Below are 13066 nucleotides of genomic sequence, written 5' to 3'. Positions count from 1 at the left end.
GAAAGTGTAACGGGCGCAATTCCTGAAGCACTCGTAAGACCTTATGAGACTAGTTGACATTCGAGGACGAATGTTCTAAAGGGGGTAAAGATGTTATATCTCATACCTTTGTGCTTCGGAACATCTTCTTAAACTTCTTGAAAGTTTTCCGGTGACCCAGATTATCTATAATATTATCAAATAACTCTAAGAAAGGGAGTACGTGATGCCCCATAAGAGTGAAGGCTGGAAATAGGGCTATAAGGATTTAAAGCGAGTTGGGGGCCAAAATAACAAGTCGTGGGACTCGACTTACTTGCGTAAGCTACCAACTTGGATGTATTACATACTTAAGCTACGGGATTACATGTTAAGCTCACGTAGCAAGGATTACATAGGTTCTTAAAGTGAGATGAGATTACTAACCCACAGAAGAGACGGAAGGAGGCGTAGCACCTACTCGGAAGCAAGTAGGTGATACACCTACTCGAAAGCAAGCAGGTGATGCACCTACTTAGACTAAGTAGGTGATGCACCTGCTTGGACCAAGTAGGTGACACACCTACTTGGGGTGGGTCCTACATGGACACGTGGTAGGCTTGGAGTGGTGGCATGACTTGGTTGGTCCAATGAGGGTTGGACACGTGTCACCCTTAGGGGATGACACATGTCACCTCTTAAAGGATATATATATAGGTGTATTGATGACAAAGTCATCAAATTCTCATCCTTTATCACTTTAACTTAAAACAAAAGTTGAAAGAAAACCCTAGAACTAACCTAAGGGGAGCTACGGGTTTGAGCAAGGAGAGGTAAGGCTCCAATTTCTTCTTTGTGAATTAATTATTTAAGGTATCCTACGGTGATATAGTGGTGTTTAATAATGTAAATTACTGGTTTGGGGCAGCAAGGAAGTGCAACAAGCAGCCCCCAACTTTTCATCCACGTTAAGAGCTCTCAAAGTCAATTTTCAGCAAGTTTTGGGAAGTTGTTTGTTAAGGTATGACTTGATTCTCTTCTCCCACATTTGAGAAAGTGTTTAAACATGTTTTGGGGGTATAAATATGAGTTGGAAATGTGAAAATATGCACGTTACGGATGAAGGATGTTGCAGGTCATGTAGGGACTGTTTTGACGCTATTCTAGCAAGTTAAAGTTTGGCTAGTGTTATCGTTAGCATGGCGTTGTCTTTGGAAATGTTTTTATAGCCTATTGAAGGGATGGAACGTGGGTCAAAAGAGGTTTGGATACTTCTGGTTGCAGCCACCAAACCCTCTGTTCTGCGTGGTTAAAGATTTTATGAATTAACGATTGAAACCTTATTTTGGTATCGTAGTTTTAAGCAAGTCATTTGGAGTTGGTATTGCGTAATATTGAAGTGGTTTACTTGTATATGAGCTTATGTTTGTTGTTATTGGTTGGTTGTAGTGTTTGAGGATGTAATTAAAAATTCGAATAGGGCAAGTTATAGGGGAAGTGCTGCCCAATTTTCGTTAACTTTTTAGCCGATTAATAAACTACTTGAGGAAGGCACCTAGGGAAATGATTCCTATGGATGCTTAGTTATGGTTTGAGAAGATGGAAAGTTGAAGTTTATTAATGTTAGTATTACCTTTATGTTAAATAGGTTCAGAAGGCGACGAAGCAAGAGTGGTTATGATTACTCGATAAAAGGTATGTAAAGCCTATCCTTTCTTTTCTTTTGGCATGTCTCAGATATAAGTGTTATGTTTGTGAAGATACTCTTCCTTTCTTTTGGCATGTCTTCGAGTTAAGTAATGAATGATATGATTTTGAGGGTAAATCTACTCATAAATGCCAAGTGTAATTCACGGTCCTTATTTACTTCTTGATAAAAGCACCCTTACAGTAATTAAACTAGGGCTTCTCAAGACTTCCATACGTTAGGAAGTGATGAGTATGTAAAGATTAACTCTTCTTCTCTCTTATCATGTCTTAGCTATAAGTGATTGGTGTATGAAATGTGGGGACAATTCCATTCTTAGAACCCCGAGCATGATTCGTACATCTTCTTCACTTCTTGACATTAGAACTCCTGCAATAGTTGAGTTAGTGTCTTGTAAGCCTTTTACGTGATGAAAAGAATTACACGTGAGACCTATCTCTTCCTTCTCTTAAAATGGATTAATGTAAGTGAAACGATATGTGATATGAGTTAGAGATAGTTCCATTTATAGATTCTGGATGTGATTCATGACTTGTACTCACTTTTGGGTGGTAAGGGTCTTAAAGTAGTTAAACTACGACCCTCAAGCCTTCTACATACTAAATAATGATTGAATGTGTAAGCTCCTATACCTAGAGGCTCTTGGACATACTTTATGATAATATGTTGAGAGATGTTTGATATGTTACTAAGTTTTACGTGCACGTATATGAATTATGATATATATGGATCAGACCGAACGTACCTCGGCATATTTTACTATATAAGGATCGGGGCGTACGTTCTTCGACATTATTATATTATATATGGATCGTGCCATTGTACCTCAACATTGTTATATGATATATGGATTGAGCCATCGTACCTCGGCATTATCATATGATATACGGATTGGGCCATCGTTCTTCGGTATTATTATACGATATGTGGATCGGACCATCGTTCCTCGGCAGGTACTTGCTATATACATGGATCGGGATGTATATTCCACAGCGCTAATAATACACATGTGCTCATGATGACAGAATGACATAGTTGTTACACCGAGTCCCCGAACGGGTCGGGTACAGTACGTGATGATAGTATGAATGACCTTATCTTATAAGAAGCAGGTACGGTGAATAGCTAAGCATTATACTTGCCCCGTGCATCCCTGTTGTAACTGTAATTTCTTTATAATATTATATAACTACATATTCAGTACATATGTCGTACTGACCTCCTCTTTCCGAGGGGGCTGCGTTTCATGCCCGCAGGTACATACATAGGTTTTGGGAGTCCGCCAGCTTAGGATTCCGCTTAGCCAATTTAGAAAAAGCTCCATTTTATCGGGGCCTAGTTTTGGTACTGATCCTTGGTGTGTGTATTATGTTTGTTTATTCAGGGGTACGGCGGGAGCCCTGTCCCACCATATATAGTCGTTAACACTCTTAGAGGTTTGTAGACAAGTGTGTGGGTTGTGTATGCATTTATGTTTGATTATGTCTATATGATTTATGTTTTGGAAAGTTCCCTTTGTCGTGGCAGCCTTGTCGGCTTGCGTGTATGTCTATAATGGAATGATCCCACATGGTATGATAGCCTCGTCGGCTTATGTGTTATGCTGCCTAAATAACAAGTCATGGTCTCTCTAGAGACAGGCTTACTTATGGGTTACAGGTGTATACGCGAGTGTCCAGCTTGGGCACCCGGTCATGGCCCACAGGGTTGGATCGTGACATGAGTACTACTTTTTGGTACTCATACTACACTTTTGCATCCTGTAGATCATAGTACGGGTTTTCTTTGCTGATTTGGATATCATGAGGATCAGCTCTTGGATTTTGGAAACTTGGGTGAGCTCTTGGCATTCAGAGTTGCCTATTTTCCTCCGTTTTATCTTGGACTAGTTTTTATTTTGTATTCAGAGACAATCTGTATTACTATTATTATCATTGTATCTGTATAAACCTTGTACTTTCTTGTTTGGTTTAGTAGCTCGACTACATACTGATACCAGGTCTTGGGGGTTATCTTGTTGTATTGTTCTCATTCTTCTTTTCTTATTATTAATACTATTATTATTCACTTCTTTCCTTCTGCTTGTGATGGTCCGTTGCCTATGGTTTCAGATTGTGGGGTAAGGCTTACCTATTGGTGGGTTAATAGTAGGTGTCACCATAACCTAAGAAATCATGTCATGAAAATGTATAGATATTTCCTAGGTTCTATGAATCATTTTGGATAAGAATATATCTATTAATTATGACATTTAACATGGTAACATTTGGAGTGATTTCTCAATCTATAAATAGGGTTGTCAATCATCATTGTAAGTGAGACTTGAAGACACTTGAATAGAAGAAAAATTCTCTCTCATCTACATTTCTTGCCTTCTTCTCTTTATAATTAAATTATTCTGAGCTTGATTTACAATAATTTATAGATAATCTAGGTAAATATATGAGAGGTGGGAGTGGGAGTGGGAGTGGGGGTGGGGATTACTAAAATGGATATGAAGATGAGATATGTTGGAGGATTGATATGACATAATCAATATAGAATGGTATTTGTAGAGCTAATTTCTCTACAAGCACTAGAATCATTTTCTTTATTTCTACAGAATTTATTTTCCTAATTTGTATTTTTTTTTGCCCAATTGAACGTGAAAAATTAATATCTTTTAGAAAATACTTTTCGATGTACCTAACACACACTTTAAGAAGAAGAAAAATTGCAAAGATAGTTATCTCAACTTTATTGGCACAAAGAGTGATTCTTAGAGCCCGTTTGGATTGGCTTATAAGTTGCTTATAAACTATTTTCAGTTTTTTGAGTGTTTGGCTGACCAACTTAAAGTTAGTTTGTGCTTAAAATAAGCCCCCCCCCCCCAAAAAAAAAAAAAAAAAATAATTGATTTTGATTAGTTTGGCTTATCTGAAAATAACTTATAAGCCAAAAAATATAAATTGGGCTACTCAACTTATTTTTTTTAGCTTATAAACTGTTTTCAGCTTATAAACTTATTAAAATAAATTATGGTACTTAATTAAGTTAGTCGAGTGATGAATCCTTAATACTTCATCCGGTTTCTTTATTTTAAATTTAAAATATTTGCACATCTCCCAAAAAGCCATTTAATAATCTGACTATAAAATTATTTATCTAAATACCTTTTATATATTAAATCTTCCATTTAATTAATATTTTGCTAATTGAAACAATAAGAATGAATCTAAAAACTAATAATTACTTTTTATTTTTCTAAAATATTGAGTATTTTAAAGTATAGTTTAACTTATCAAAGCAGCTCATAATATTTATAACCAGAAAGACTAGTAAAATTAAAAATATGTGTAATATGTACTCCCCATCTTTTAGTTTATTTGTAGTTTAACTGAAAATGATTAACTTGTGATTTAAATATAACATGAAATTATGTGACTATAAATGATATGCTATTAATGATAAATTAAATTTTAAATTTAAATTATTTCAAATATAAAAATATATCATTTTGAGAACGAATTAATAAAAAATAATATCATCACGAAATGAACTTATACATTATCCGCTTATTTTTAATGTGACGAGAATTTCGTAATATTTTTCTTTGTTTTAAATGGATGGTAGTGAGGATCTCAAGAAGCCATGTTATTTAAATAATATAAAATAATTTAAATTAGATAGTTATTTTTAAAAAGAGATATCACTATTTTTAAATAAATTAAAAAGAAGTATACCAAATAAATGAAACGAAGTGCGTAATTGAACAAGGGGTTTTTTGGTTGTTACATAGAGTAGTTATTTATATATTAAAATTAGCATAATTTTTATATATATTATTAGGTAACAAAAATAAAAGACGACACAATTAATGTAATATGTGATGTTTGAAATTCAGTCTTTAATTGTTTGTCATACAGCAAAAAAACTTAAGGTTATTGATGCCTGAGGAGTTACATTTGGTCTAAAATTAACAACATAACAAAACGAGCTGACAGTGGGGTTTATGAGGGTTTTTTTATGGCTAAACTGTGTTAGATGGCTATGGGCTTGTAATGATTTCATGGTGATTAATACAAAATTATTATAACAAAAAGAAGGGAAAAAGTCTTCACTCTAACATAAATTATATAATGTTTGATCGATCTCTCTCTTTTTTTTTTCCTTAAAAATATAGAATTTTTAATATAATAAGTATTTGGTTCCTATTTTTTCTTTTCATCATAATAAATATATATATAAAAGTTATTAAGAAAATATATATTATTTTACATAAAAAAAGATGTAATAACTAAATCATATATAAATATATTTTATATAATTAATGTCAATATTATGAAGCATACTTATATAATTAAGAGAAAAGGCTCAAAAATGCCCTAAACATATTTAAAATAATTCAGAAATGTCCTCCTTCCACCTATTGGATCAAATTTGCCCTTTCTTATGGTTCAAAAATGTCATTCTTCCACCTATTGGATCAAAAATACGCATAACCTATTAGAAATAGTTCAAATTTATCCTTCCCTCTACCTATAAGATAAGAAATTCCCTTAACATATTAAAAATGACTCAAAAATTTACTAATTCTAATTATATATGTCTATAATTCTTTTAACAATATTTGACAATTATTTAATTATTTTTTTTGAAAAAGTCTTGTTTGTTAGAAGTATTTGCTTTAAATAAAATACATGAATTAACGTGTGAACTAACTCGAATGTATGTTGTATAAAAACATTGTCTTAGTCAGGAAAAAGATGGATTTCATTATGTATGCCCATAAAAAGGTAATTTTTGTTGATTTTTTTTCTGAGTGTAAATACAGTATCAGGTAACATAATTTATACAAAAATTTCAGTAGTTTTAAAGACTAAAATTGCTAGACAATGGAAAAATATATAACTAAAATGCAAATAAAGTAAAATAAATTAAAAGGTTGGGTTTTAATTTATTCAAATTTAAAGGCTAAAAAGAATTTTTAGAAATATTTTGATGTTATAAAAATATTATATTTATTGATAAAATATATTAAGATCGTACAAAATGCAAAAATATTAAATAATATTTAATAGTTGATAAACATATTTTTAGATAGAAGAAGGATAAATTTAAATAATTCTTAATAGATTAAGAACATTTTTAATTCACTAAATATATGAAGGACATTTCTAAATAATTTTTAATACTTAAAGACACTTTAAAACTTTTTCCGTATAATTAATTCCCACGTTATAAATCACAATCAAACGACCCGTCGATAAGGACAAGTCATAGGAGTAGTTTATTTCCAACGCAATGCGGGAGGGAGGCAGGCGCAGACGTAGGAGTCGGCGCATGGAATATGCTATTCATCCATCAATCATTATTCATTATTCATAATTCACCCTCACCTACTCCTGCTTTATTTTACTTTCTAATATCTCAAAATATGATATAATTATTATTTTAAATTAAAAATAATTTAATTTCTATTTTTTATTCTTAATAATATATTTTTTAATCATAACAATAATTAACTGGTGTATTAAACTACAAATTTTAAGAATATTTTTAAATCACTTTTTGTCTTGAGTCACATAATATCTATTTGAGTATTACAGAATTAGAAGAGATTTTTTAAAAATTATTTTAGTATTTTTTTAATCCTAATTTATATGGCATTATTTTACATTGGTACAAAAGGTAAGAAGTAGGAAAAAACTTTTTGAAAATTTTAATTTAATACTTTTTAATTATTTGTATAATTATAAATTATTTATTAAGAAAATAAGTAATTTTTGTTTTTATATAAATATGGCTGTTTTTTCCTGACAACCAAACACAATACAGTCCCAATTTATCTTGTCCCTGCTCTACGGCTTACTTTTCTTGTTTGGAGAAGACTGAAAATTCTACAATCTCAAGCTTAGCACAACCAATTCAGCTGTAAGTTTTTCTGAAATATATTTGTTTTTTTCCCCTTTTACAAACAATATAGATTATGCATATCTTGTTTTTCTTCTCTGGGTTTATTCATTTTTATTGGTGTAATATAAGTGGGAACTAATCAAGAAGCCCCAAAAGGAGAATTCAGAAAAATTGTTTTAGTTTTCAGCTGTGGCTGTCAGTTTTCTGGGTCTTGTTCTGTTGAATTTTCTAGTAGTAATTGTCTTGGATCCTTATATTTCTTCCTTTTTCCGATCTCTTTTCAGGAGTAAAGGGAATCTCTCTTCTGTTTCTTTTTTTTGAGTAAATAAAATTTCTTTTCTGCTGGGCGGTCGGTAGTTGATGTTTGTTAAGTTTTTAGCTTTGTTCGTCTATTTTATTAAATATAAATATATCTATGAAAGTTAAGCAAAAAACTTCGAAGGTTAGCCATTAATCCTCATCTGCTAAATTCCATTTCTTTTGTCTTTTTTTAAATAAAAAATAAAAAGGGAGTAGGGGTAGGACATTATGAGGTGGGGAACCAAAACCTCACCAATCAGGTGAAAGTTTAAGTTGCCAACCAACTGAGCTACTAAAATTCTGCATTAGACTTCTTTGTCCATTGAAGTGAACAAAGCTTCAATTGGAAGATCAAGGGCTGTTTAAATGATTTTTGTTCCTACTCAAATTGTGGTCTAAACATGCTTGAAATAATTTATACATGTCTTCTAGCTTTAGAAAGTGGCGAGTTAAACCACACCACGGGTCAAGGCATAAGAATTCTTCATTGCTTGGAATTTATTGGCACATAAATTACTTCTCAACTGAGTAAATATAGAGAGAGTTATCATCATGTTGTGGTTTAGTTACATGTTTAACTATGATGAATTGGTTGCTAGGCGAAAAATGAACCTTTCAATAGTATTGACACGGTTACGCTCAACAGTGGTAGATTATATATAACCTGTTCTTCCTTAACCAATTGGAAAATTAGTGGCTCGTTCCTTTTCCTATTTGCCAGCGTTACTCAATGAGTTATTGCTTATCGCACGCCTGCACGGTAAATTAGTAAGATTGAAGTCCTTTATTTGATCTTGCAAAGCAGGTTACCTGAAGGTTAAGAACTCAAAATACTTAAGGTAGAAGCCATCAGCTTGAAAGAACTACAGATGGACAAGGGTAAGCGCTTAGTCTACCTTACCTAATTCGCTATCTCATTTTTCAGATTTTCGACAGAGTTTTCTGCAATTACATTGATTATCGTGTATATTTGTTTGTTGTTGATGCATTCTTCATGTAGCCCATGAGAAATTCTACTTTATGTCTTATTCCATTAGACTTCTCATAGATATCTGTAAATGTTGAGTTCAAGTTAATCAAAAAGTTGTTAGTGCATGATATAATGCTTATGGATGAGTGTCACTTTGTGCTGTTATTTGCAGTTTTGCATATAGAAAATTTCTAGGATATGTATATTACTTGGTTTAGCATATCCACATTTTTAGGAAAAATTGTATTTATCCTTCATTCGCGAGTGGAGCATTTAATACTCTTATAAGTACTGAATTTTAGATGAAGGAAGTTTTGTAGCCATAATTAATTGGAACATCTGGGTATAACAGGTGCTACTCTTGAAGCTGGCGAGGGCAGAAATAGCGTTCAACTCGCGAAATCAGCGTCTGACAAAAATCTTGACCTTTTGAGACCGTCAGCTCGATGTTATTCAGTGTCTAAAGGTAGCCTTTTTCTTTCTTCTTTTTTTTTTTCAAAACAATTATAAGTAATAAGAGATTTTATTAAAACTTGTGCTAAGCCAGTTCGTCAGGCGTAAATACAGACCGTGCAAATTCTCTACTATGTCTAGTATTGCATGAACATCTCGTACAATGACCAGTTTGCACCAAAAAGCAAGCAAAAAACAAATCTATGTTTAAGGCGGTGAATGTTTCTCTAATTACTCTAGAAAATTCTGCTATTTCTTTCAAGCTAGACCATGCACAAACTACCATGGCCTGAATTATAGTGTTCCAAGTCTTTAGAGAATTCTTGCATAAGCCCTTCTGTTCCAGCACTGCAGAAGCTCTGTAATGGAGCTACGTATGGTCCAACCCATGGCAAATATCGCCAAAGACATGCTCCATAATTGACTTGTGACCCAGCAATACAAAAAAAGGTGGCCAACTTCTTCAGATCGTTTTCTTCACACAATGGACATCTGCTGCAAAGTTGAAATCCCCTCTTTTGAGTGTTAATTCGAGTGAGGCAAGCATCCCTAGCCAAAGTCCAAGAAAGGCAAGAGACGTTCAAAGGAGAACTATTGAACCAAATCTTTTTCCAAGGCCATATAACTCTGTTGGTGTTAGATTGCAGCACAACGTAGCAATTTCCAACTGAAAAAGTCCTTTGGAGTGTCCCTTCCAATTGATGAAGTAAACTTTGTTGTGATTCAAAACTAGCCATTTTCTATATTTTTCGAGATACCATGACTATTTTGGCCTTCTATATTCTGATTACAACCTGGACAGCTCTTGTTGGACTATGTTTTTCCTTGTTGAGGATACATTTAAAATAACACCAGATAGCTCTCAGCCGCAAGGTGTGCTCTCTCTAATAGCTTAAAGCTTTTAGATGAGATGTTCACACACTTCAACATGCTATCATTGGTATTAGATCAGACAAAGGTCCTCAGGATCGAATCTCACCGTCACCCATTATAAAAAAAAATCCACGTGTTGACCCATGAAAAAAGAATCAGGCTCGCACGTGAGGGAGCATGTTGAGAATATAATTAAAATAATAAAAGTGTGCTCTCACTGATATCTTAGATTCTTATGTTTTTAGATGAGATGTTCACATACTTCAACATGGATTATCCTAGGAAGATAACCTTTTTCCCATGACAAAAACTTGTATTTGTGCCTGCATACAAGAAGTAGCATCTGCATTTAATTCACAGATTGAAATGCACATTTTCTATAATATGTGGCCCATATAGATCAGGAAAATAAGTAGAATGCTGTTAGGCTCATTTTATTCATAAGCTTCTATCTATGGATGTTCCCTGCCTTTGTCTTATCTATTGTAGCTTCTGAATTTAGAACAACAAAAAGCTATCAGTTTTGTTTTCTCACACTCAGAAAATAAGTGCAGAATTGCTTTAGGATTGAAGTACATTGGAATATCTCTTAATCTTTTCATGTCACAAGTCTTACCTTCATTCAGTGTTTTACTTCTTTGAGGCCTTATTATTATGGCTCTTTCATAGAGTGAGGATAAAATATTTGATACATGTGTCATAAGAAAACTATTCTGGTACATGTTTTTATCTATTTAAGTTTTGTGGTCGGGCCCTTTCTCGGAGCTTGCGCATAGTGGGAGCTTTAGTGCACTGGGCTGTCCTTTTTTTTTTGGGTTGGGGGTAATCCAACTCAGAATTTCGGTGCTTCACTTTTTTTAAAAAATCTTTTGCGTATAACAATAGATACCTTGTTATAGGGAAAGCAGGTGATGCAGAAGATCGTGAGAAGGGAAAGTATACCTTGATTAGAGATCTAGAGGACCTTCAAACAGGGTTCTATGATAAACCTCTTCCTTGCTTTGGTTGTGGAGTTGGATGGTTTTCGTAAGTCCTATTATAAGTCTCAGTTACACTCTCTCTCTCTCCCCTCTTTTGGCAAATCTGATTGTTTATAATTATGACTAGATTTCTACTGGGATTTCTATGCCCGTTGATGTGGTATTATGCCACGATACTTTATTTCGGAAACTACTACCGTAAGGATCCTAGAGAACGTGCAGGGCTTGCTGCATCTGCTATTGCTGTAAGTTGATTGCTGTCCCCCTTGCTAAACTTTTAACAAAACAATGGATCAATCAAAAAATGGAAAAAGTAAATGCTTGAGATTGCATTTCTCTACCTTTCTGGTTTTCTTTGACCCAATGTCTTTTGCTTCTCTTGATACTGTGTGAAATCATTAACAGTTCTAACAGCGTTTAAAATTTACTCTCTTATGCAGGCAATGGCGTGTTCTGTTGTGTTGCTAATTATAGCTGCAACTCTCTTCTTGTAGCTTCTGTGATGCCAGTTTCATGCTAGCCATAGCTATTATGACCAAGACGTGAGAATTTTGGTGTTGTTTTCTAGTCAAGTCAAAAGCCATTACTCGGGTCCAAACTCTCCAATTGTAAATGCTTTACGAAGAAAAAAAAATTCTTAGACAGAACCTGTACACATGAAAATCTATACCTCCTCAAGTGTTCATCCAGATTTATTATTGAAATTCCTCGTTTGTATGCATGTTTTTCCATGTTAAAAGTGCTGTAATAATAGTATAATACTATATATTCATGTGTAAGACAAGTTAAACAGACTCGATCATCTCCCTTTTTCAGAACGGAAAAGAGAATCTAAATTGCTATTCTTCCATCCATTAGGGTTTCTAAACATGAAGGTTTTTACATAAGGGAGGAAATTTGTGTATTAACAGGTGTGCATGTCATCTGTTGAATCTTGAAATAACAATTTCCTGACCAAAAAATCACCTCAATATAGGTATGCTCTTGCAATTGGGTTGTTGCGACTATGGGTTGAATGTCAAAATTGTCTAGGCGGTAAAGATACTAATTGTCTAGGCGGTAATGATAGTATCTTGTACCTGAAGCGGTAGTTTACTTTTTCCTAATTAATAGGGAAGAGGATCAGAATGTGTCACTAAGCTGCACACCTTTTTCAAATTTCCCAACATATAAACACCAGGGAGGCACTGAAAGATAAGTATTGGAGTAAATTTTTTGGCTTAGAGAGCCACCATCTAAACAGATTTTGTCCTCCATAGAGTTTCCAAGCTGCGTACAACAGACCCTTGTGGTTGGGCCCTTCCCCGGACCCTGCGCATAGCGGGAGCTTAAGTGCACCGGGCTGCCCTTTTAGAGTTTCCAAGCTGCGAAGCTCCATCACCCTCTGGTGAATGTGTTGATGCTTTCTATGGATCCTTACAACATGAGCATTTGGAAGGGCCATTAAAATCAAAATGCCGGACTATGTCAACAGTAAATTTCTTACCTTGTTTTATAATCTGCCAAGCAGACTTACAAGTAAAAGAACCATCAGTATTACCAGTGCATATGGACTGATCCAAGACATAAACTTCTGGGATGTCCATTAGTGATCTCATTTCATTAAAATGTGGGGGAAAAAATCAGAAAATTAAGGTTGGAATCAAACTAATTTTTGGTAAAGGTATTTTTTTTGTCCTGAAATTTAAAAGTTTATTTCTAAGGAGAAATTTTCTTTCTGAGTTGCTCTTCTGCAGCAGAAAATAGTTTCAGCTACTATACAAAAGTTATACTTTTTTTCAGGCGCTTGACCAAAAGCTTCAAACTTTAAAGCAAGAAATTGTTTGAAAAATAAACACCTCATAATTTCCCAAAATCTTCACCAAATATGCTGAGATATGAGAATGATGATGATAAGAACTTAGGAGCGCAACCATGGAAATTTGCTGA

At 33.8% G+C, this 13066-nt stretch overlaps 1 protein-coding gene across 2 annotated transcripts; it reads left to right on the top strand.

Annotated features, from left to right (window-relative positions):
• Positions 1–7462: 7462 nt before the first annotated feature.
• On the top strand, positions 7463–11984 carry LOC129893341 (uncharacterized). 2 transcript variants are annotated; one of them, XM_055968851.1, is made up of 6 exons: positions 7463–7579; positions 8667–8740; positions 9184–9297; positions 11057–11183; positions 11265–11382; positions 11578–11984. In XM_055968851.1, the coding sequence occupies exons 2-6, from the start codon at positions 8731–8733 to the stop codon at positions 11629–11631; spliced, it is 423 nt and encodes a 140-aa protein (XP_055824826.1). In that variant the 5' UTR covers positions 7463–7579; positions 8667–8730; the 3' UTR covers positions 11632–11984. The 2 variants fall into 2 exon arrangements, with proteins under 2 accessions (XP_055824826.1, XP_055824827.1); XM_055968852.1 differs by having other exon boundaries at positions 8664–8740.
• The last annotated feature ends 1082 nt before the right edge of the window (positions 11985–13066 follow it).

Source organism: Solanum dulcamara, chromosome 6, assembly GCF_947179165.1.
Source record: "Solanum dulcamara chromosome 6, daSolDulc1.2, whole genome shotgun sequence".
Lineage (NCBI taxonomy): Eukaryota > Viridiplantae > Streptophyta > Magnoliopsida > Solanales > Solanaceae > Solanum > Solanum dulcamara.
Note: the sequence above shows the minus strand (reverse complement) of the source record. Positions and strands in the feature narration are given on the sequence as shown.